Here is a 26,542-nt window from a genome sequence, read left to right on the forward strand (position 1 = left end):
ATTATAGTTTTCTAGCAGTACTCTCTTATTTTACATTACCTGAGTATATTTGTCTTGACCACTGAAAATTAGAACTACGAACCCCCCACCCCCACACACATCTCTTGGCAAGCACACGCTAAAAGCTCACCTAGTCTTTTTGTTGGTGATTTTCTTTACAACAGTTGTGCTAATTTCTTTGTCCAATTTCTCCTTTTCAAGTTTCTCTCTCTCAGGCTTCTCTTTTTCAAATTTCTCTCTCTCAGGCTTCTCCTTTTCAAGTTTCTCTCTCTCAGGCTTCTCCTTGTCCGTTCTCTCTCTCTCTGGCTTCTCTTTGTCTGTTCTCTCTCTCTCGGGCTTCTCTTTGTCCGTTCTCTCTCTCTCGGGCTTCTCTTTGTCCGTTCTCTCTCTCTCGGGCTTCTCTTTCTCAGTTTTCTCTCTCTCGGGCTTCTCTTTGTCAAGTTTTTCTTTGTCTTGTTTTTCTTTTTCAGGTTTTTCAACCTTCTCTTTCTTTTCCTTTTTAGGAGGTGGTGGTGTGGCATATTGCTGTGCGACTTGTTGTGCGACCAACTGAGAGTTTATTCTAGGTTTTCTACAAGAGTAAAAAAAGATCTGTTGTCAGTGATTTAAACATTAGGTGCAACATCAAACATTTTTAATCAAGGTTACGAGATGGTGGAAGTCCTATGAAACCTCAAAAATTTATTCCTATAAAAAAACCTAATTAATGTTTATATAATGTACAGTTATATTTTTGCATACTTTTATATTATACCACTAATTTTATACAAGGACTCCCAGCCATTTTTGTATTAATATGCAGACAATCAAATATGTCTTGCCAATTTATCTCAAAACTTTGTGCCTATAGGAGTACATATGGTTTATAAATTACTGTGTAGCGTAATATGGAACATCAGCTGTGACGCTAACTGCTGACTGATTGTAATCTATTTCACATATCTGAAGTAACAAACTTTGGGCCTGATTTACTAAGGCTTTTTTCCCCATTCTACGTCTATGGGAAAAACACTTGGTGAATCAAGTTCTTTGTTCCCCTAGAGGTGACATACCAATTCCATTTCAATGAGCCATACAATCTCACTTCAAACAAAAAACTTTTGATCTTCAACTCAACAGTGTAGCCAACTGAGAATTCATAATTATAAATACACTTGATTACAGACTACAGTTACTCTTCTAAAAAATGTCATACAGCTATAGTTGTATTAAAATGTTAACGTATGAGCTTTTTTCAGTCAAATCTTATGTTCAGTGGTTTATTCAGTGATTTATTCACAACCACCTGTGATCATTTAAGTATGGAATAACTTACTAATAAAGTCAGGAAGTTTTCATGTGTGCTTGTTTTTAATTTTCTATGAAGCCCACATACAAAGTCTGTAAACTAGAATATAGTAACACACTTGTGAAATGGGCTTTCAAGCCTGCTGGTACTGGCTTCCCCTTTAGTATGCAAGCCGCCTCAATTGCTCTTTTAATCCATCTACGAACTGAAGTTTTGTAGGCCACTTCGCCTTTGTCTGGTCCTACAAACAGGACGGAAAAAACAACTTGTCTGACCTTCTAAATTCATTTGTGACCTCTAGGTTGACCTTACATCTAGGAATTTAAGCTCTCTTGCTATCCCATCACTCCTTTTCTAAAGCTGAGTAGAACAACTACAATTCATGTGAAAATATGCCACCACTTTTGGTAAGAAAGATGGGACTGGTCTAATTGTGACCTTATGTCTGGCTGAGTAAATTGTTATCAACAGTACAGTCTTTAGATTAAACCCCTTTATAAAGGCTCCCTTGAAGGGTCTGAATAGTGCCTTAGCTAGTGCTTTCATGACAAGCCTCAGGTTCCACGGTGGAATTATTGATCCCATTGGCAGACACACGACTTGCTCCTTTGAAGAAGCAAACTATATCTCAGGGAGATGCTAAGGGAATCCCCTCTCCCCCATAACATGTTACGTGGCTATATGAATTCTTAACAAGTTTACTGCTAGTCCTTTGTCCAATCCTTCCTGAAGGAACTGTAGAATGGACATGATTTGCACTTTCCTTGGCATCAATTTTCTCTTCTACCTTTCCTCGAAGATTTTCCAGATTCTGCTGTAAATCAATAAGTTGGAAATCTTCCTTGCTTTCAGAAGGGTTGATATTACCTGGCTTAAATATCCCTTTCTAATGAGTCTCCCTCTCAAAAGCCATGCTGTAAAACAAAATTGCACAGAGTCTTCCATGGCACTGGTCCCTGATGCAGTAGCCCTTTTTCAGCGAATCTGAGAGGTTCTGATGTCCAGATTCAGATGAGATCCACACACGAGCACCTCACCCAATCTGGGGCCACTAGAATAATCAGCCCTGTATGATCTTCATTGGCCAAGGTATAGATTACATATTGGTCTGAGATGTTGATTTTGCGTGGGTACTTCGGGTGGAGCTGGGGTCTCTTGAGATCACAGATCATGCTCCAGTTTCTGTAGATTTTTTTTTTTTTTTTTTTTTTATTAGACAGAGCGCCTAATGAAACCCGTATATGGAGATTTCCAAGCTACTTATATGGAGAGGCGAGATTCCAAACTTATCTAGTTCAGAAGTGGGAGTCCTACTTGGCTACTAACGAGAACCACAAGTCCCATCACCTCTTATTTTGGGAAACGGCGAAGGCTGTTTTGTGAGGGGACATGGCTTAAGTAGCAACTCAGAAAAAGGCTCTATTGCGCCAAATTCGGCACCTGGAGGCCTGGCTCAAAGAAGCTAAGCAAAGCTTTGAAAAAACCCCAAACCAGAGTCCCAGGTCCTTGGTTGTGAAAATACACTGCCCACTCCCTTCCACTGAGAAAATTGTCCATTTTATCCTACTCTCTGTTTCCTGTCTTTTAGCCAGTTTGTAATCCATGAAAGGACATCGCCACCTATCCCATGACTTTTTACTTTTTCTAGAAACCTCTCATGAGGAACTTTGTCAAACGCCTTCTGAAAATCCAAGTATACTACATCTACTGGTTCACCTTTATCCAAGTTTATTAAATTCCTTCAAAAAAATGAAGCAGATTTGGGAGGCAAGACTTCCTTGGGTAAAGCCATGCTGACTTTGTTTGAGCTCTATTGGGGAACCAGACAAGGATGCCCATTGTTTCCATTACTTTTTATTTTAACTCTAGAATCTTTATTAAACAATATCAGGAATAATGAGAGTATTAGGGGCACCTCCCTGTGTTCCGAAGTGCCAACTCCTTTTGCCAATGATCTCCTTGTCCACATTAGTACCCCGCAGCGCTCCTGGGAGGCCTTAATGCAAGAATTTACCCATTATGAATGAGTGGCGGGCTTGAAGCTTAATTTGGGAAAATCCATGGCTTTACTTATGATACTAGATGCCCATACATGGATACCAGATGACTTCCCTATTCCTCGAGTTACAGACTCTATAGTTTATCTTGGTGTTCTAATCCCCCGAATCCCAGCTTCAGTGAAGTCACTAAACTATACAAAAACATGGAAGAAGACTAATGCCCAACTTCAGCTCTGGCAAGATTTACCACTCTCCGTTGCAGGTCGCATGGCCCCATCTCAAATGATTCTCCTCCCTCATTGGCTGTATGCTATGTAACTGCCACCAATATATTGGTCAAAACAGGAGTTGCATTGTATAGACACCCAAGTGCGGCAGTTTTTATGGAAAGACAAAAAACCCCCGAATAGCCTTGACTAAACTTAGTTACCTAAGAAAAATGGGCAGAAGAGGCATGGCGAATATAAAATCCTACAATGTAGCATGTCAAATACATCATGCAGCTGATTGGATTATGGGTACTAACTTCTCTACACCCTTGGTAGTTGAACAACTTTATGTTAAACCCCTACACCTTTTGTATGTTCTACATAGAACTCATCAGATACTCCCCATTCATCTTCGTTATAATGTGATAAGGTCTACTACTGCAGCATGGCTTTGGTTCTGTCAGCAGCTCTGATTTCGTCAGCATACTCATTTTTTGCCGATTTTGGGGAACAGAGATTTCCCGCCTGGTATGCAAAACAAAGTTTTCAGGATCTGGCAGGACAAAGGACTGCGGGCCATTGTCCACATCGTGGGCAATTTCAATACTGTACGTTCTTTTCAAACTCTCTCAGAGAATTACAACCTCCCAGTGCAGTATTTTTATGTACACCTGCAAATTCATCATTATGTGAGGTCCCTGAACCTGCCAGATCCTCATAACCATGCTTGGGAACTTCTTTCATATTTTCTGGATGTACACGATCCCACTCGCCATAGGTTGTCTTTTTGGTACAAGTTGCTAGTGAAACATCAAGCCCCTTCCCCTGTTGGGATGCCCTGGCAAATAGCTAGAACAAAGAACTAGGAATTAAATTGACCTCAGCATACTATAAAGGCTGTTTTAGGTGTGCACAGACCCTATTAGTGCATATCCCCCTCCAGGAATTACAATTTAAATTTTTACACAGATCGTATATAGCCCGCACACAAGCTTATAAATTTAGGAACTTAGGCAGTGGTTGTTGCCCAAGTGTGGTGATGATTGCAGCACACTTGGACACCAATTTTGGACTTGCCCAGCCATTCACTCATTTTGGCAGCGTGTTTATCAGCACCTACTTCGCATGACTAACATATCTTTTGTGTTTACAGTGAACCTTTTTCTTTGGGATGACACCAGGGGTATTGTTTTCCCTAATAAGTATGCAAAATGGTGGTGTAGATCACTGATATTGCTTGCTAAGAAATGTATTTTGTAAAAATGGATCTCTCCAGACCCACCCACATTAATACAATTTCACAATTTGATTCATCAGACGTGTTCTGGATAAGTATGTAGACAAAATTGAATGGTTCAAGAAGAAGAGAGATTTTGTCAAATGCTGGGATGTATACCTCCAATCTCTCTCGCCACTAGCTCGCAGTTTGCTTCTCAATGACTTATCCATTGTGTAACCTCTCTCATTACTTTTATGTTGTTGCCTTGTAGATAGTGTGGCCCTCATCACAATTTTTTGCTATATCAGGATCACCAGTTATGGGGGAGTGGGGGGTTCAGTATAGAGCAATATTTCTTCAATTGAATAGCCTCTCAATTGTCAGATGCCCTGTCGGATGCAGAATCCCTTCTGGCAGCAATAGTTGATATGTGTAACGTACAAATTGAATATAGGAGACCAGTTTTTTCCTTCTATGTGTTTATTCTTTGAAAAGCGCCAACACTGTATATGTCAACAAAAAAATGCTATTTATTCTTGTTGATATCTTTCCATTTCAATAAAAAAAATGATTTAACAAAAAATAGTGATAACTGAAAGTAACAAAATGCAGTATATAATTGCATAAGAATTAAACAAATCAAACCTCATTCCAACCATTTGAGAAATAACATTTTTATTAATATAATCTTTTTGATGCCTTCCTCTTGTTGGTTATATAGTTGATTATATAATTTCAGCTTATTTGAATTCCTAAACTTGTGTGCAGACTGGGAAGGATGTCAGCTGACAGGATGTGTGAGGGAAAAAATAGCACCAAAGGCAAAAGGTTAATTTTACGTGTAGAGTAGACATTGCTTGATGGGCTTAAACCAGTAATCTCTAGTCTGATTATTATGGCTGAGGTCAGGAACAGCAAAAGTGAAATGAAGAAAGTTATACAGATGTTACTAGTTCTTTTGAAAGTTTATATCAGGGTAAAGCACAACAGACTAGTTTCTTGTGTGTGCCAGCAACATCTGTAGAACGTGAAAAACTTCTCTGAAGTAGGAGACCTAATCACTAATTGCAGAACAAGATAAGTTCTTCAAATTTTGAGAAAATCATTTTGATAAACCATAACCTACTCTACAGTATGCAATGAGGGGGGATATGGGGGGGGGGGGGGGGGGGGGAATGAGGGATGGGAAAAATGGAAACAAATCTGTTTAGTAAATTTTAGTATTTAATATTCAATTGTAGTAAATATGTAGATTCTGTACCAGTTAATTTTTTAAAAGCGCAACATATCACTTTTCCAACCCTACTCATGCCATAGTTGTTGACTTAGCTTTTAAGTATTATCTTTTTTTCACTCAAATGCATAATTATCTTGGAATATTTATTTATTTTGAATGATTTATAGACCATGCATATCCAATGTTCAAAGTGGGGAACAATATTAAAAACACACATAAAAGTATGTTATCAGTAACATCGGTTATGTTAAATGTTAATAAGCTTAATACAGTACCATATTATTTTTTTATTTTTCATTTTTTCCACTATGGCTTTGGTGCAAGAGTTTGGAGCTGCTCCAGAGTCAGAGCAGGGGTTCCTAGAGCAGTCTGGAGCAGAGGATCTCTCTAGCTCCAAGCAGGTTCTGAAGTCGACTACTGGAATCACTCTGAAGCCTGCAAACCTAAAGCATTGTTTGTACCTGAACCAATAGAGGGTGAAGTGACTTTCTCAAGGAATATCAGCAAGATTTGAGCCCTGGCTTCCATGGTTCTCAGCCTGCTGCTTTAACCAGTAGGCAACTTCCACTTTACCAAATATTCCTTAACATTTTCTCTTTACTTGCTACCATCTCTATATATTTTATAATTGTGGAAAATCTAGCTAAGCCTGAAGATTTCTTCTGCATGAAATATTGCTTGAAATAAAACCAAATAAAAAACGAACAGGGAAACCCAATAGCTCAGCAATAGCGCAACACACTTTTGTGTATATATTTGCATGATGTCTTACTTGTCCTTGCCCTCCCATGCATTTTTATGTACATTTTCCTTCAGGAACCTTAATCACAGCTGTAGTTATCCAGACCCAATAAAAACTTCTCACTCTAGTCTATCTGATCAATCCTCTACCAGGGTAGTCCACTTTCTGATGATTATTCTCTTTGCATTGTCCACAGTAGCTGGTTACCACAGAGTAAGGATTCAGGACATTATGAAACTATTACTGATGGATATTGGTATTTTACCTCACCATGACAAAATACTCAAACAACTTTTGCTACCAGCTGTTTGTCAGATATGCAGGCTACATCTCCCTACAGAGATGTCACTGAGAAATATTTGAAGAAACCTCTCTCCGACCTTTACATGGTAAGGTTCAGAATCCCGGCTATTCAAAAGAATAGGTACCCCAAGAAGAGAAATAAATTCAGACCATTAGCATGACATGTTTTGCTACTGCAAAACTAATGAGCCTCCCCCTGCAGTTTTTTAATCAGTTTTATTTCAAGTACCATTATCCAAGTCAAACTACAAAAGCAACAAGTTCACAGAAGAAAACATGAGGATATTTAACAGACTGCAGTTAAAAACTTAAAATATGGATGAACAACTTCACTCTCCATTGCCTCAGGTACAAAACTTGCATTTGTAAGCCCTCTGAGTGAGGAAAAAACTACTGTAGCTGAATGTAATTTGCCTTGACCTCAGATTTGGTAATTAAATCTAAAACCCAAATCATTTACAACAAAAAAATTAAGCAGACAATAAGTGAATTTTTTTTAAACTGCCTGCACTGGTGGAAAGTCCATGGGTACTTTTTACTTTTGAAAATTATCCAAGGGAAACAACCGACACACATATCCTGCACTTCCAAGAAAAAACGTATATATACTTTTGAAAATTTCCCATGTAAATTTAGGTGCATTTTTTTTTTTTAAAACAGAAGTATGTGCTTAACTACAAGGTCCTCCCCTCAACCCCAGGAACACCTCTTCACATTGCGAGTAAAATTACACATGTAGTTATACTGTGCACACAAGTTTAACCATATATAGGGAGGGCAATATTTTAAAAGTTCATTTCCTCAGGTAAAGCACTGTTTCACCCATGAAAATGGCTTTGAAAAGCAAATTTGCTTTAGATAGCAGGATGAAATAGCCACGACTTATGGGTGACATTATCCAGTGACATCGAATGGACCCTTTTTTCTCTAAGCTCGTAGAGCTTTTGCTGTACTGAGCATATGCGGGAATTTCCACGCTGGCATTGCCTTGCAAGCCCCTGTAGTTAATTTTAGAGTTAATTCTACCTAGGTAATTGACTCCTCAGGGAGGCGGACAATTATTTAGCATTGCTAACTCATCCTGCGAGAACACAGTTTAAGGTAAGCAAACTTGCTTTCTTTGTTGATAAGCAGGGCTAAATTAGTCATTATATATGGAGAGTCCCATGCAAAGTGTCACAGTGGAGATTTTACTGAATAAGCAACCTGGACCCCCTGTGAATAGACTACGCAAAACTTCTTGTCTAAATTTACTGTCACTCTTTGAAACATTGACCAGACAGTAATGGGATGTAAACGCGTGTAGTGACTACCAAGCTGCAGCTTTGCAGATGACTTCAAGAAGTACAGCCATGGCTCTAATTTGTGAGCTTTGATGGTGTCTACTTTGTAGGTCTGCTAACTCATAGCAGTGTGCTATATAGTGTGCTAGCCAGTTAAAAACAAAGTATGTTTGGCTACTATTATTCCCTGTTAGGATTGTAAGAGACAAATAATTGTGAGTCCTGATGAGGAGGTGGAGTTTTTTTTTGTTTTGTTTTTTTTTTTATAGTAAGCTAAGGCTCTTTTACAGTCCATGGTATGAAGGGCTCTCACACTTTCATCTGGCCTTGAGAAGAATGTAGGTAACATGGACTGATAGCAAAGATACTACTTTTGGTAGAAACTTTGGGTGAGTGGGGAGCACCACCATATTGTGGAAGAATTGCATATAAGGGGTATAATGAACCAAAGCCTGAAGCTTGCTGACTTCTGGCTGATATAATGTTCCATGTTAAAATCTTGAGAGAAGTCTGTTCCAATAACTCAAACCGCAGCTTTATCAGTTGTTCCAGAACCATGTTTAGGTCCAATGGAACAGGTAGTTTTACAACTGGAAGTTTAGTATGCCATAAGCATTTCATGAACTTGGATACCAACTGATGAGTCTATATTGGCTTATTTTCAATTTGGGTATGTAAGCTGCAACTGCATGGAGATGAATGCTCACTGATAAGTTATTATGACCTGAAGAAAGAGAGCAGATACTTTAGTATATCTTTGGGTTCACATGTAAACAGACCCAAGGAATTTTGACGATACCTTAAGGTGTCAGTTTGAATGAAGATGCTCTTTCCTTGGAGGAGGCACATGAAAGTTATTAGAGCATATCTGATTGCTCACAGTTCTAGAAGGTTGATTGGAAATTGTTTCTCTATAAATAGCAGAGTTGCTTACCTGTAACTGTTGTTCTCCAAGGACAGCAGGTCAACTTCCTTCCAGTGCTGAATACTTTTCCTCTCACAATTTTGTTTTGTTAAATATTAATTACAGAGAGAAAAAATAAATCAAAGCAGAAGAGATTTTATTACACTGGCTATCCAATTATTGTCCAATATCAAAACTATGTCTGAGTAACATCTTGAAAAAGAGGGTATTGGCTCAATTGGATGATTTTATAGTAGAAAAGATATATGATAAAGAACAGTACATGTTTAGAAAGCATTACAGCATTCAAACTATTATTGTCTCTTTTAGATGAGATCACTGTATTTTAGATCATAGGAAATTGGGACTTCTGATACATCTTGATATTTCTTACACCTCTGAAACAGTCATAAGAAAAAGTTATAATTAGGTTGAAAAATATTGGAATTAGTGGTATGGGTCTACATTAGTTTGAATCATTTTTAGACAAGAGAATGCAGAAAGTAAGTCAAATAGCTGATTGTTTTAATTGGTATATAAATATTATGAAAGTACCCTGAGGTTTGGAACTTTCCATGGCACCTTTTAATGTTTATGTTCAGCCATTTTAGCCTCATTAGGGTTGATTTACAAGTTTTATGATGATTATGCACCATTTTTTTTTTATTCCCAGTGAGATTTCTGGTTATTTGCCAACTGATCCATTTGTTCAGAACTTTAAGAAAATTCAGGAATGGTTAGGTTTTTTTTTTAAACAGATTGGTACTAAATTGTTAAACAAAATGTATTTTATGGATTGGAAATGATGCTCTGTCTACCACTTTTGCAGGTGTAAACATAGGTAATCTTATTGTAAAGAAAGGATGAGACTCGTAATTTAGGGTTACTTATTGATTCAAAAAATGCTCACTGAAATCTCAGGTTAGAAAGATGGCAAGAATTACTATTTATAAATTATGATTAGTTCATCCTCTTAAAAACATTTTACCTATTGAAGAATTTTGTTTCATTGTTCAGGTTATTATGCTTAGCCATCTTGATTATTGTAATTTTGTATATTTAGGTTTACCTAAATATCTGCAATAAGTTTTACAGTTGGTACAGAATGCAGCCAGTCATATTATTTTTGGTCGGCCTAGGCCAGTGAATATTTGTCCATACATGAAAGATCTTCATTGGTTACCCACTGTTCAGTAAGTATAATTTAAAGTACTTACTATTACATAAGGCTATATATGCAGATGCCCATTGTTTAGCTGATAAAATTGGTAAATGCCAACTTGTGCAATTCGCTTCTTGTCTTAGAAATGTTTAAGGATTCCTTCAGTTGACTACTATTCCCTGTTAGGATTGTAAGAGACAAATAATTGTTCAGTAGTAGCCAAACATACTTTGTTTTAACTGGCTAGCACACTGTATAGCACACTGCTAACTCATCCTGCGGAGAACACAGTTTAAGGTAAGCAACTTACCTTAATGTTTTCACTAGCTGCTCCAATCTAGTGGAACACTTTGCCTTTTGAAGTTCATTGTGAGATAATTTAAAGTTTTGCAAGAAGGTTAAGGCAGTTCTGTTTGTTCAGGTTTGAGTGGGATGTAAGTTTAGTCACAGCATAAGAAGGTTATGAAATGCATTATATTTAGCTTTTAGGTGTTTTATTATGATTTTAATTCATATATTTTTATATGTATGTTTTATTGTAATCTGCACTGACCGAGCTATGAAATCACCAAATTTAAGATGTACAAATAAATAGGTGCCCTTTAAATCTAGAACACATTTCCACTTTCTCATCTGGATGAAGGAGGGAATCATGGAGATAATTCATTTTGAATTTTTCCTGGAGTATATGCTTGTTCAGGTTTTTAAAATCCAGAATGGATCTCAACTGCCTGGTTTTCTTGGGGATGAAGTAGCGAGTAAAGAACCTCTGAACAGGTTCTATCTACCTTATAAATGGGCTCTGACCAACGGCCTGCAAATGCGCAGTAGAGAGCAGCTCTACCGCGCATGCGAGCACGTTGGCCAGAGTTTGCCTGTTGACAAAAATGGCGCTGGGACGACCCGTAGCGGCGGCGAGGACCCGTAGCAGCGGCGGCGGCGGCAAGGACCAGTAGCGGCGGCGCGCGCGCCATCCGAAGGGGTTGTGAATGAGCTGGGAGAGGAGGGGCTTGAGAGAGGGGAGTGACTGAGGGGAGGGGGAGGGAGGAGAGAGTGAGGTGAGAAGGAGTGGGAGGGAGAATGGGGGAGGGGAGGGGGAGGTGGAAGGGAGAATGAGGTGGAAGAGAGAATGAGGGGGAGAGGAGAATGAGGGGGGGAGGGGGAGAGAAGAATGAGGGGGAGGTGGAGGTGGAAGGGAGAATGAGGGGGAAGGAAATGGACCGCTAGTCACCCAATAATTAAGCAGCAATTCCACATCCAGATGAAGGTGCATTGAGCGAGACAGATCCAGATTGAAAGCTGAGCAATGAGGAAGCATGGTAAGCAGGAAGAAACACAAGTGGTATCCAGAGGGCACAATCTTGAGAACCTAGCAATCTTTGGTGATCTTGTACCACTCCTTCCAGGTAGTGCTAGATTCTTCACCCCCCTCACCACCAGAAAAGATGGATGATAGGTTTATAAAAACTTGGTCCAGGTTTGGATTGGATCTGTTATGTTGCTTTTGGTTGTTGGCATTCATTATCGAGTGCATGCCAGAAGTTGTTGCTGTTGTGGAAGTAAAGGCGAAACCCACTAACACTGGAATTAATGGAAGAGGCATCTCTGGAAATACGGTCTTTTAAAAGCATAATAAAGTACACCCTACAGAAGACTATTGCTCCAATTCTGTGGAGAGGGACTGGACTGCCTCATGTTCCTTCATTTGTAGAAAAATCCAGAAAAATACTGGAGCACCATTTGCAATCAAAATATATCCAACGTCCACAACAAGTGCAAGAATAAATTCAATTCCTGGTCAGGATTTCAGCAGAAACAATTGTATTTTTATTCAGGCAACTCCTCAATTTAAACACAGTATCTTGCAGCAAGTCCCCTGCAATCTGTAATATACAAAAACGAATGACAACCAGGAAACATGGGAAATGACGGCAGACAAACTACAGCTTATTGTGCACATCGACTATTCTAATGTAAATACTTATTGAAAACATACCTGTGTCAAAAACAGCATAATTTTGCAAAGGAGTGCACACGAGCTGTCTAGTCATCGGGACTTTAAACACTGTTTTGGCGCAAAAGGTCCGCACCAATGGCTGTAGGAATGTTTTTCAGTTGCAGGAACTGGGACACCAGTCAGGATCGATAGAAAGATGAATGGAGCAAAATACAGAGAGAAAACCTGCTCTGGACCTCAGACTGGGGCGATGATTCACCTTCCAACAAAACAATAACCCTAAGCACACAGCCAAAACAATGCAGGAGAGGCTTTGGCAGAAGTCTGTGAATATCCTTGGAGTGGCCTAGCCAGAGCTCACACTTGAACGCAATCTAACGTCTCTGGAGAAACCTGAAAATATCTGTGCATCGATGTGCCCCATTCAACCTGACAGAACTTGAGAGGATCTGCAGAGAAGAATGGGAGAGAATCCCCAAATCCAGGTGTACAAAGATTGTAGCATCATACCCAAGACGACTTGAGACTGTAATCACTGCAAAAGGTGTCTCAACAAAGTACTGAGTAAAGGGTCTGAATACTTATATAAATGTAATATTTCAGGGGGGGGTGGTTAAATTAATTTGCACAAATTTCTACAAACCTGATTTTGCTTTGCGATTATGAGTATTGTTTGGAGATTGAGGAGGGAAAAAATGATGATCCATTTTAGAATAAAGCTGTAACAATGTGAAGAAAGTGATGGAGTCTGAATACTTTATGAATGCACTGTAAATGCTTAGTTTTATTCTATTACAAATAAACAAACATTCAAAAGAAAGTGTAGATAGAGGGAACAGAGTGAACATTAAAACAATAAATTGACTTTTCATGAAGATCAGGATTTCAGACATAGTTTCTCTGAATGGTAAATACATTCTAGAAATACATTTTCATTTAAAGTAACTTAGTCATAATTGGTCAAATGCATGTGCAAGCTACAAAAACTAAGGTAAAATTTGTTTTCTTGAATAATTAAGAACAGTGGAGTTTGGTTGTCTGAGATCCATTGTGATACATAGACAGCAAGCTACACAGCCTGAAGGCATTATGTTAGCAGAGAATAGACTGCAGCAGCTTACTGTTTCAGTGAATGGACCCAATAATGTACTTCAGGATCAAGTGCAAAATCCTCTGAATTATCCAATATTACATAAAGTGCAATAGAAAACTATCTGTCCAACATCCTTCTAGCTAGGAATGAAAGAGTAACACCATCTATTTCCCTTAAATTGTTTAGCACAAAACCCGATTATTGAAGAGTCATTTGAAATGCTTCCTTAAGATTAAAACAAGTTTGATCATTTTCTTCCAATTAAAATATATATACAAAATTAACTAATTTGAAGCTTTTCAATACACCAAGCTGTTACCTGGCATTTTAGCCCCCATTCCCACTGGCAGGAAGGAGGGGAAAAGGAAGCTGTTCTCACACTGCTTGTGCTAAGCCCCAGGACTGAGCCTACCAGCGGTTGATTATTTCCTCCAGTCCCAGCTGCCCCTGCTGAAGCTTTCCCATTCTGCCTTGCCCCTTTCTCTATTGTCATCAACTGGTGGATTCTTTTAGGCCATTCCATGTGGCAAGGGCGGGTCACTCCCAAATAAGTGAAAATGAAAGGATCACCCCCCCCTTTGGGAATATCACCATGGACAGCATAGGGCATGTTTGTGGTAGTTAGGGGACACAGGTTATTAAAGATGTTATTAGGATGCGGATGGCTGGTCGGGAGATAATAGGGATGATTAGTTGTGAGATTAGGATGGTGATTGTTTGGGATTTATATTGTGTTTATTTCATCAAATTGTAGGTTTTAAGACATGCGATCTTGATATTTTAGTTTTGTTACACAGTTTTATCTTCTAGTGAGAGTGGAGAGAGGGAGGGTCAGATTGTAGTAGGGTTTTTTTTTAATTTTGATATATTTTCTATGTACATGTTTATGATGATGTATTTGATTATTTGCATTGTATAATGTATGTATGCTATTAGGCCTACTAACGTGTTTGGTGTGAGCAAACAAATTACAGTTACAAGGCACTCTGGAGTCTATATCAGGCCCTAAATGACTACAGTTCTAACTCTTAAGATTCTGACTCCATTCCTACCAGCTCCTCTTCTCTTATTTCCCCTGCAGCCATCCCTTCAATCTGTCATATGTCAATCTATTACTTTCCACCACAACTGTTCTTGCTGCCTTCAAACATGTTGAAATCTCACCACTCCTCAAAAATCCTCACTGGACCCTACCTGCCCAGCTAATTACTGTCCTATTTCCTTCCTCCCTTTCACATCCTAATTATTCAAATATACTGTTCACCTCTGCTCTCTTGACTTTCTTACATATCAAGTCATTTTTGATCCACTCCAGCCTGGTTTTTGTTCTCTACATTCCACAGAAACTTCTCTTGGTGTTCTGATTAAACACCCACGGCATTCAGTACCATCTAATGCTGACTCCTCCCCGATCTACCTCTACACCAGAAAGTTTTATCAGAAATACAATCCAAAAGTTTAGTCTGGTTACCGGACATTATCTGGATGTCCTACTGCCAACTTCAACTCAATGTGGCCAAGACAGAGGTCCTTATTTTTCCTCCCAAAACTCACTTCCCCTCTTCCTCTATTTCTCTGGATAACAATCATTCTCTCTCCCCTCAACTCACAACTTTGGGGTCATCTTCAAATCCTCTCTCCTATCCTAAACACTGCCAAAATGTTTTGTGCTCCTCATAGGTCTCCCACTACAATCTCCTCAAACTTCAGCTGCATAACTTATTTTTCCTTGGTGTCGCTACACCTAATATACCCATCTCTCATCAAGTCCCTATACTAGCTCCTTGTTTCTACAGTTAAAACTCTTCTTACTCACCTACAAGAGCCTTTTACTCTGCAGCTCCTCACTCTCTCCCTAAATTCTTTCATAAACTCTGCTTATTAGATAATCCCTTACCCTCCATTGCCAAATCCCTACTCTATATTTCCTTTCTGCTGCACTGTATGCTTGGAATAGACTTCCTGAGTTAGGGTGTCACGTTTCCTCTGGCCTTATTCAAATCCAGCATTTTTTGAAGCTGCTTTTAAATCTTAATCCCCAATTCTCCTGCTCACAAGCCTTCTTGGTTTTAACCATTTTCTTAATATCTGAAATTCCCAATGTTTCTTTTGTCCTGTATGTCTGTTGATTAGATTGTAAGCTCTATGGAGAAGGGACTGTCTCTTGGGTATATCTGTACAGCACTGAGTATGTCGAGTAGCTCTATAGAAGTGATAAATAGAAGCAGTAAGATTCATTACTTTAAAGAGGACCCTATGAACTACCGTATTTTTTGCTCCATAAGACGCACTTTTTTTCCCCCAAAGGTGGGGTGAAAATGTATGTGCGTCTTATGGAGCGAATATAAAAAAAAAAACCAAACAAAAATCTAACAAACCCCCACGACTCCCCCAAGACCTGCCGACTTAATTTCCTACAACCCTCCACCCTCCTGACCCCCCCCCCCCAAGACCTGACAAATTAATTTCCTGCAACCCCCCACCCTCCTGACCCCCCCAAGACCTGCCAAACGTCCCTGGTGGTCCAGCGGGGGTCCGGGAATGATCTGGGTGTGGGCCGTCGGCTGCCAGTAAACAAAATGGCGCCGACGGCCCTATGCCCTCACTATGTCACTGAGACCGACCGCTGCTATTGGTCGGTCTCAGTGACATAGTGAGGGTATAGGGCCGTCGGCGCCATTTTGTTTACTGGCAGCCGACGGCCCTATGCCCTCACTATGTCACTGAGACCGACCAATAGCAGCGGTCGGTCTCAGTGACATAATGAGGGCATAGGGCCGTCGGCGCGGTCGGTCTCAGTGACATAGTGAGGGCATAGGGCCGTCGGCGCCATTTTGTTTACTGGCAGCCGACGGCTCACGCCTAGGAGATCGTTCCCGGACCGCTCCTGGACCCCCGCTGGACCACCAGGGACGTTTGGCAGGTCTTGGGGGGGTCAGGAGGGTGGGGGGTTGCAGGAAATTAATTCAGCAGGTCTTGGGGAGTCAGGGGGGTGGAGGTTGTTAATTTAAAGGGTTGGGATGGGGGGGGTTTGGGGGTTCCCAGAGAAAGAAAAGTTTTCTGATCTGGGGAGTGGACCGAAATGGCCCTCCCCAGACCCGAAAACAAAATGGGGAGAAAAAAAAAAAGCTATGCACTCCCCTAATTTGCTCCATAAGACGCCCAGACGCAGAGCCGGTTTAGCACAATTTTTTTTTTTTTTTAAATTTTCCCCCTCTGAATCCTAGGTGCGTCTTATGATCAGGTGCGTCTTATGGAGCGAAAAATACGGTAAGCATTTTTCACAAACACAAAATGGAAAAAAAAAAACCAAAACAAACTTTAGAACACAAAGAATTTTCAAAGAGAATCCCACATGCAAAATGGTGCTTTACCTACAGAAAGCAGAGTTGCTTATCTGTAGCAGGTGTTCTCCGAGGACAGCAAGACATCAGTCTTCACGCATGGGTGACAATATCTGATGGAGTCGGCACAGAAAACTTATGTCAAAGTTTCTAGGACTTTGACTGAGCCTCTCTGAGCTTGCTCAACCATGCATTATACTTCGCATCCATGGAGTTCTCTCAGTCTTCTAACATAAAATTGAGGATTAAAATAATTAAATAAAATAGAAAAAACCCATGAAGTAGAAACCCAACTCCGCGGGGTGGCAGGTGGGTTTCATGGACGGACATCCTGCTGTCCTTGGAGAATACCTGTTACAGATAAGCAATTCTGTCTTCAGACAAGCAGAATGGCAGTCCTCACACTTGGGTTTAAACCTTAGCTACAGGTGGCTGACCAAACAAAAAAGGGGATCAACAAAAATGCCAATGGGCACAAGAACAACGTTTTGTTGGTAACAGGATGGAGGAAGACTGAACAGAAATAATGGGCCCTATGAGGGAACAGAGTTGTGTTCTAAATCTCAAACAAGTTCTGAAGGACATATTGACCCTCTATATTTATCCCATTCTTTCTTGAATTCAGATACTGTTTTTGTTTCCACCACTTCAACTGGGAGATTGTTCCACACAATCAGCACATGCTCTGTTGCTTTATATTAAAGAGAATACTTTATAAAAATATGCCAATGGGAGTGTGTGTGGCCCAGTAGTTAAAATAATGGATTAGGACTCGGGTCCTAGTGTCAAACTGTGCTTCTTCCATTAACATTTTTCCTGACCTTGGGCAAGTCACTTTCAGCCAATGTACAAAAGTGCATTATCAGCAGCTGTTAAACTTAAGAACATATTATCTCAGCTTAAGACTTCAATATGTAAGACTGTCATGAAGGAAACAACAAAACCAGTCTTTAAAAAATGTATTTAACAGAGAAACTCCCCATCTCCACAATAAAATGCTGACACCACCATGTTTTACTATAGGGATGGTGTTAGTACTGTGATATGCTGCGTTTGTTTTACTCTACATATACTGTATGGCAGCATTTCCCATCCAGTGTGCACTGGCACACATATGCCTTCAGACGTGATCAGGTATGCCATGGAAAAGTCACCAATGTCTGATGCTCAGATCCAGGCCAGCATCTGGGCTCTGCTCTCAGCACCTCACAGCAACAAATCATGTAGGAGCTCCGTTTTGAGAACATGTTACCATGCATGCCTCTTCTACTCAGCTTATAGCATGAGCCCTGGAATGTGCTAATGGACAGCATGCAGTGCATGGATGGCCAGGGCCCACTTTGTTTTGTGCCCACCTTATTTACTCCCTCCTGAGCTCTCTCATTTGAATCTTTCCAGCCTCTGTCTTATTCCCAGGTTGAGTGAAACAGGGAGACCATGCATGAACAATGGATGCAAATTATTCTGAGCGTTGGGAGCAGCAGCAGTGGAGAAGCTTTGCAGCTACATGCAGCAGCCAAAGTTACTAATCAAGCCAGCTGCTCATATCACACTGACTTCTCCCTTCTCTCTACAAACAAATGTAAGAGAACTGGTATGTTTCTGACCCTTATCTTCCTCGGTTTTAAAATATGGGACCGTGTGTGGTGAGACTTTCAGTGCTTCCCTAGTTCTTCTTTTGACCATACAAGTCCTCTCTCTGTCAGCAACAGTTCCAGCCTGGTTACTGCAGTCTGCATCGGTGCAGGCGCCAGCATTGCTGCGGGTGCTGGCCTCGAAGGAGTCAGCGAGGGCACCAGAATCGGGGAAGGTGCCAGTACCGATGGTGGGGGCATCGGCTCCCGATAGTGCAGAGCACGATCCACCACCAAGCGCACCCGACATTCCAACACCACCTTGAATGCATTTGACGAGAGGGCAAGCTGATAGGGGAGGGTTGGGCCCAACTCCTCCTCAGAGCCCCAAGAAGGACCGATGTCCAGCACCAGAATCTGTGTGGACTGCCCCGGACCACCATCGAGGGAGAATGGGGCCTCCTAGTGTCGAGGCCGCTTAGGTGGCAGGGTTACAAGCACCAGGGTCCACACATGCCCAGTCCCATGTGCAAATGGGGACCAGTGCCGATGTTTGCGAGATCTCCCACAGTGCTCTCCCCGGTCTTTCCTTAGCACAGAGGATGAGGAAGTCCATGACTTCAAGGAGACAGAGACCAGCCGATCCCCGGAACCCCCCCTGCCCTGAGGGCTTCACGGGAGGGGTGGTGACCGAGGGATCAAGGGCAATCGACAGTGCAGACACCGAAGTAGAGGGCTTGGACTTGCCCTTGCCCGAGCCAAACACCTTCTCCATTTTGTCCAGCCTGGCCCAGCAGCCTTTTGGGCTCATCTGAGCATACAATTTGCAGGCACAGACATCATACAATGCCCCCCAGGCAGAGGATACACACTTCATGTGGATCCATTAGGGACATATTTCGGGGGTACTAGGGGCATTGACAAAAGCCCGAGGCAGCCATGAAGTGCCCCAGGGATCGCAAGAGCATGATGACCGGGGAACACGAGAGAAGCAAAAAAACTCAATGACTGAGAAGAACCAGATGGGATCCGGAGAGAGACCCAGTGCAGGATGGAAAAAATACACGAAAATCGTGAAGAAAAAAAAACTCACTTTTTCAGAAAAAAAAGCACGAAATCCATCTCTGCAAGACGACAGCTCCGTGGAAAAGAAAGGACTGAAGAGAGACCCCGCATGGACACAGGGACAGTGGGATGCTGGGCATGCTCAGTGTGCAAGCCAAAGTTTCTAGAAACTTTGACAGAAGTTTTTCCGTGCTAGGCTCCATCGATGATATCACCCATGTGTGAGGACTAACATCCTGCTTGCCCTAGAAGAATATAAAGTTTGTGCACTCCCATCCCCATACTAATCCTTGACAATCTCAGGGTGAATGGAAATTAAAAAGCTGGGGGGGGAGGGGGGAAATCAGTTTTTGGATTGCTCGCCACACGAAGCTGAGTTTTTTCCAGCTAGGAAAGGGGGCCCACAACAGAGGCCAAGACAGAGCGAGAGACAAACTGTTCCTAGCGTGTGCTGGTTATTGGAAAAGCAGTACAAAATTAAGCGTCAAAAAAATCCAAACAATGGCTGATTAAAAAAAAACCCAAAGTCCAGCTTCAGGATAAAGCGATTCTTTGATGATGTTTCAAGGTTATTGATTAAAGGCAAAGAAGATTATTAGTTAGAAAGGTATTTTTATTGGGGAAAAAATTAATATTCAAAGCATGGCGAGATATCAATCCTCCATCATATTGGCACTGGAGGAATGTACTACATAGTGCTAGATTATGGAAAGTCAAGTAACAGGCAATTTCTCCCCCCCCCCCCCCCCCCCCATCCCTTTCAGAAAAACTTTCTATGGATTATGGGATCTTTACCTCCAACAACTCTCACTGAAAACGAGATAAGATGTTCCCAATGAGTTCATGACTGAACATTCAAGGTTGGCATGGAAGAGTGGAATGAGATGGTGATAAGGGAGTAATGGTTTTTATTAGTTTTTGCTGTATGGAAAATAAAAAAAAAAAAGGATGGGTTGGGGAAGAAAATATAAAATGAAATATTGCATTTGTATTGTAGTTTTTTCAGTATAAACAATGAGGCGGCAGCACATTAATTGTTTGTACATGTCAGCAAAAAAGTCTAGCATCATCCCTGCCCATTAAAACTGCATTATTCTCCATCACACAGGTCTTCTACTCTTCTGCCAGCAGGGGTTGGTAAGGTTCTCTTTCCTGTCTATTGGCAAAAGCTTAGTAATGTCTAGATGTCTCTTATAGCAGACAAATGTTGCAGGGCAAATGCTGATGGTTTGTTTGCAATATTGACTTGGGGGACCACAGACTACATAGTAAAATAAGAACTGGCAAATACATGCTAGGTGACTAATTGGCCAAAAATGTCTATCTTCTTAATTTTCAAAAACTGACATTTAATTTGGCATTCTGTAAACACATTTTTATTATTCTGTTTAGTTTAAGAAAGATGATCTCCTCCCACACACAAAAATGTAGTCTAACAACTTTCTTTACAAAGACTATAAAAACTCAAATCCACTGAAATACTTTGAAAGGGTTAAGCCTCAGAATACTTTGGTGCCTGTATAAATATTTTCATGAGTGGATTATGCAAAAATCAAACCTCATTTCCTCAGAACTAATTTACCATTCCCGTGGCTTCTGTGATTATGCCAATGGCATTCATCATCTCAATTAATCTTCTGAGTGAAAGTTTGTACCAGAAGGAAAGTGACAAGAACACTAGACAAAGTTTGTGGTTTTATCCTTAGACTGTAACAGTGCAGGCTTTCTTGGTAAGTTCTTATTGTAACCAATATTATGCTGTTTTTCATTCATGCACACTCAGGGCCTGTTTCACTAAGCTTTTGCCAATAGACACAGAATGGAAAGAAAACCTTGTCAAGCCCTCAAATGATCAAACTCACCAAATTCTAATTTTACAAGATTACATGACTGGCCAAATAAGGAACCCTATATACATTGTGTACCAGAATAGCTCTTTTTTTATTCCTACAAAGAGAAAACACAAAAATCTCAAGACATGCTATTCTTATCTTAAAAACTAAAAGTTTTAAATAAAATAAGAGGCATGCAATGAGGCTGTGAAAACAAATGATTAGGAATTCCTACAGCAGAGAAAAACACCGAAAAAAAGCCTTATTCGGATTAACTAATTTAGTTCTTGGTTTCAAAATTGCTTTTATATTAGAATCCGTGCAAGTATAATTTACAAGTGATCTTGTGTCAAACAGCCCATGAATGTACATACTGTTTTACCCTCAAAGCAGCTTTAAAAAAAAAATGTTCTGTGTAAATGAAGACACTGCACGCCAAGTTTGCTCACAGCAAATACACCTACACAACTGAATTCCTTCTCATTGGTTCAAAGTTCTATTTTCATCCACACTGCACTGTACATGGGATAAATCAGAAAATCAGTCGTAAAACTACAATCTTGGGGATTTATCATCAAAGATTCACAATGCAGTTACCCTGAAATTTGGAATTTGTTTCAATTTGTTTTTTTCAGTTCAGCCGCACATCTCAAAACATGATTCACACTGAGGAAATATAATGTTGGCCATATTTAAAGGTAAATAATTATAGTTTTCACTTTTCAGAGTAACTTGACTTTAAGGTCAAAGGTAGACGAGGAAAGAGGAAACAAAAACCAAAAATCCTTAGTCTAGGATAAGAGAAATAAAGTGAATGATGCAATATGTAATGTAGGAGGTTAGAATAAGCTAACATTAAAAGGCAATCCACATGAACCTCTGCAGAGAAACCAGCATTAGACCTCTAAAAAAGTAGATTTTGCATGGAAACATTTTAGCAAGTTTTTAAATACTGGGGAAGATCATTACATTTACATTACAACGACACCCGCCGCGGTGCTGCCCGGGATCTCCTCTGCGTGCAGATGGCAGGGCTGTCAGGGTCTTCTGCCTGCCAGGTGGCTCTGCTGCCGTCCTTCGGTCCCTGCGCAGGTGGGGAAGCAGCAGGCTCCCAAGCTCGCACCAGTGCTCCCTATCACACGGTATCTACCCAGATGACTTAAAAACTGCCTCAATCAAACCTCTGCTAAAAAAACCAAATCTAAACGCATGTGATCCCAACAACTTCTGCCCTATTTCCAACCTCCCATTCATAGCTAAAATCATGGAAAAATTGGTAAACACCCAACTATCCAACTGCCTAGAGGACCACAGTATTCTGTCCCCAAACCAATATGGTTTTCGCAAAGCTGCAAGCACTGAAACACTACTACTCTCTCTCACGGACTACATCATTTCTGGAATTGATAAAGGCCAAACATTTTTACTAATCCTCCTTGACTTCTCGGCGGCCTTCGACACCGTCAATCACGCCCTCCTTCTAAAACAACTGGCAAACATTGGATTGACAGGTGCTACACTAAACTGGTTCAAAACATTCCTAGAAAACAGAGGATATAGAGTCAAAATCCATAATAAAGAATCCCAATACCACCCTTCTAACAGAGGAGTGCCGCAAGGTTCATCACTTTCACCCACGCTCTTTAATGTCTACCTGTTACCACTATGTCAACTTCTTACAAAATTAAGCCTGAAACACTTCCTGTTCGCAGATGATGTACAGATCGTGATTCCCATAAAAGAAACAATCTCAAAAACAATGGAATTCTGGGACAGTTGCTTATTAGAAATTAAACTTCTCCTCACCAGCCTAAACCTCGTACTCAATGCCTCGAAAACGGAATTCCTGCTCATATCACCGGAAAACAATAACTCACTTCCAAAACCACCCACACTCCTTCAAACAACCCACGTAAGAGATCTAGGAGCTATCTTAGACAATCGTCTCAACCTCAAAACATTCATTAACCAAACCACCAAAGATTGCTTCTACAAATTACATATTCTGAAAAGAATTAAACCACTTTTCCACGCTCAAGACTTTAGAACAATCTTGCAAGCAATAATCTTTTCTAAACTAGATTATTGCAACTCATTACTACTAGGCCTCCCAGCTTCTTATACCAAACCCCTTCAAATGGTTCAGAACTCTGCAGCCAGAGTGCTTACAAATTCCAGGAAAATTGACCACATCTCCCCTATCCTCAAAAACCTCCATTGGTTACCGATCCACTATAGAATCATGTACAAATCCATCAATACCATATACAAGACCATTAACTAACACACACAACTCGATCTACAAATACCACTTAAAAAATACACTTCCGCCAGACCCATCAGGGAATACTACAAAGAGTCACTCCAAATTCCAAAAGCTTCCAACATAAATCCTTGAGTCTCAGAGCCTTCTCTTCAGCAGGTCCATTTCTTTGGAACTCTATCCCACCGGATTTGAGACAGGAACCATGCTCTCTAACATTTAGAAAAAGACTAAAAACTTGGCTTTTCAAAAAAGCATTTCCAAGCCTTGAATAAAAACTCCACTCTTCAACACAAACTCGCATGCAATAACTGGATCTAAATAAGAATCCAACTACCATAAACTTACGCACATCATTACCTGCTGTGTTTTATCTTATCATTATCATTCTCTACTGTGTCATATTTATTCTCTTGGTTACTTATTTTACCGTTTCATATTTATGTACCGTCTCATTTATTCACATAGGCTTATTTATTCACTCTGCTATACTACTACACTAATTGGCTGAAATGTAAATATTGCATTGTTCAATCTCTCCCCTCTTCCAGCTCCAAGTTATTTTTCCCTGTTTTATTGTAACTTTCTCACACCCTTCAATTGATTCTCTGTATTTAAAGTTCACAGTTCTATTGGGAATATTGTTATCACGTTACCTTATGCTTTTCACACATTGTTAATTGTAAACCGGGTTGATGTGATGCCAGTCATGAAACTCGGTATAACAAAAACAATAAATAAATAAATAAATAAATACATTTTACAGAAATTAACCAATAGAATAAGATTAAGCATCATTAGAATTGCTCCCATGGGAAATAATAGCTTCAGCAGTGTTTCACCTGGATTTACAGTATGCCTGTCTGGGGCAGCAGTAAATAGTACTTATGTCAGAGTCACTAGTGGCAAATACAAGGTGAGCATGTATTTGGGTAAGTTGATGTTTGTGTTCACATCTGTAAGCAAAATGAAGAATGTCAATGGAATCTATCAAGTGACTACTCCTCCACACTCCAAATATCCTTTTTTAAGCTCTAATGAGAAATTACTTACCTGATAATTTCCTTTTCTTTAGGACAGACAGATGAATCCAGAAACAGTGGGTTTATGCACCTCTGCCAGCAGATGAGACGGAGCAAAGCTCACGTCACAGTATATATACTCCTGCAGTGACATCAGCCTGCCAGTATTCTCTTCAAAAGCCAACTGTGGACAAACTAGAAAAACTTGATTAATAACCATTTCAATACTCAGCCAACAGGAAACACTGAGCTCAAGACAAAGAATGTATTAACACTATTCTAGGGACTGGATTAACACTTACCAGTAACCCTTATACTATGTAGCCACTTAGGACCACCATAGCACAATTATTCAGCAGCCAAAGGCGGGAGGTTGGATTCATATGTCTATCCTAAAGAAAAGGAAATTATCAGGTAAATAATAACTTTTCATTTCTTAGCATCTAGACAGATAAATCCAGAACCAGTGGGATGTATCAAGCTACTCCTGAATTGGGCGGGAGGCTACCTACAGTCCAACAAAAACCACAAGTGCAAAGGCTGCATCCTCCCAGGTCTGCACATCCAGACAATAAATATCTGGAAAAGGTGTATAAGGACGACCACTTCGCAGCTCGGCAAATGTCGACGGGAGAGAACAATCTAACTTCTGCCCTTGTCAATGTTTGAAGCCCTAATGGAATGAGCCCTAACCTGACTAGGTAATGGCTTTTCAGCATCCACATATGCAGCTGTGACTACCTCCTTAATCCAGGAATCTATTGTAGCCTGCAAAGCCGGCTCACCATGTTTACTATCACTGTGGAGGTCAAATAGGTGATCAGTCTTCAGAAAAGGTTTAGAAAGCTCCAGATACCTCAAGATCTCTCTAGACATCCAAGGGCAGCAACAGGCTATATTCCTCCGTATCTCTTTCTCTATCCAGAGACAGAAGAGCAATGGACTAATTCAAGTGAAAATCTGTTGGCTAAAAGGAAGTAACAGTATACAGCTGTATCACCCCTGGAGTCACTTGAAGGAAAAGCTTCCGGCAAGAAAAGGTCTGCATCTCTGATATCCTATGCGCAGAAAAAAAAATCGCCACAAGAAACACCATTTTCAATGTCAGCAACCGCAAGGAAAGGTTACGCAACAATCAAAACATACGACTCGTTAAGAAATCCAAAACCAAATTAATGGGCCGATACAGTAAAATCGCGGGAGAGCGGGCGAGCACCCACTCTCCTGTGTGCGTGATACAGTATTTTAATTTATTTAAATTAGGCCCGGCGGTAAAAAGAGGATCTAGGGACAATACCGCGTCCCTAGCGCCTTTTTTTTTTTATAGAAGCGGCGGCTGTCAGCGGGTTTGACAGCAGACGCTCAATTCTGCCGGCGTTGGTTCTCGAGCCTGCTGACAGCCACGGGTTCGGAAACTGGACGCTGGTAAAATTGAGCGTCTGGTTTTCGACCCGCCAGCCGCGGCTTATTTTAAAATTTTAAATTTTTTTTTTAAATTTTTTTACTTTTTTAAACTTTTGGGACCTCCAACTTAATATGAAGTTAGCAAGTAACACATTTAAGACTAATCAGAGAAAATTCTTTTTCACTCAACGCACAATAAAGCTCTGGAATTTGTTGCCAGAGGAGGTGGTTAGTGAAGTTAGTGTAGCTGGGTTCAAAAAAGGTTTGGATAAGTTCTTGGAGGAGAAGTCCATTAATGGCTATTAATCAATTATACTTAGGGAATAGCCACTGCTATTAATTGCATCAGTAGCATGGGTTCTTAATGTTTGGGTAATTGCCAGGTTCTTGTGGCCTGGTTTTGGCCTCTGTTGGAAACAGGATGCTGGGCTTGATGGACCCTTGGTCTGACCAGCATGGCAATTTCTTATGTTCTTAATATCGCCATGATATTAAGTCGGAGGGTGCACAGAAAAGCAGTTTTTACTGCTTTTCTGTGCACTTTCCCAGTGCCCAGAGAAATTAGCGCCTACCTTTGACGCTAATTTCTGAAAGTAAAATGTGCGGCTTGGCTGCACATTTTGCTATCTGAATCGCGCGGG

General features: G+C 40.5%; 1 protein-coding gene across 1 annotated transcript in view; it reads right to left on the bottom strand.

The window, feature by feature from the left end:
• The window catches only part of RYBP (RING1 and YY1 binding protein), a 221,032-nt gene that overhangs the window by 38,486 nt on the left and 156,004 nt on the right, over positions 1 to 26,542 (bottom strand). Inside the window, exon 3 of the mRNA XM_029601090.1 lies at positions 131 to 571. Coding sequence (XP_029456950.1) covers positions 131 to 571 — 441 coding nt within the window. The remainder of the gene's footprint in view (positions 1 to 130; positions 572 to 26,542) is intronic.

The sequence above is a fragment of the Rhinatrema bivittatum genome, chromosome 4 (genome assembly GCF_901001135.1).
Source record: "Rhinatrema bivittatum chromosome 4, aRhiBiv1.1, whole genome shotgun sequence".
Classification (NCBI taxonomy): Eukaryota; Metazoa; Chordata; class Amphibia; order Gymnophiona; family Rhinatrematidae; genus Rhinatrema; species Rhinatrema bivittatum.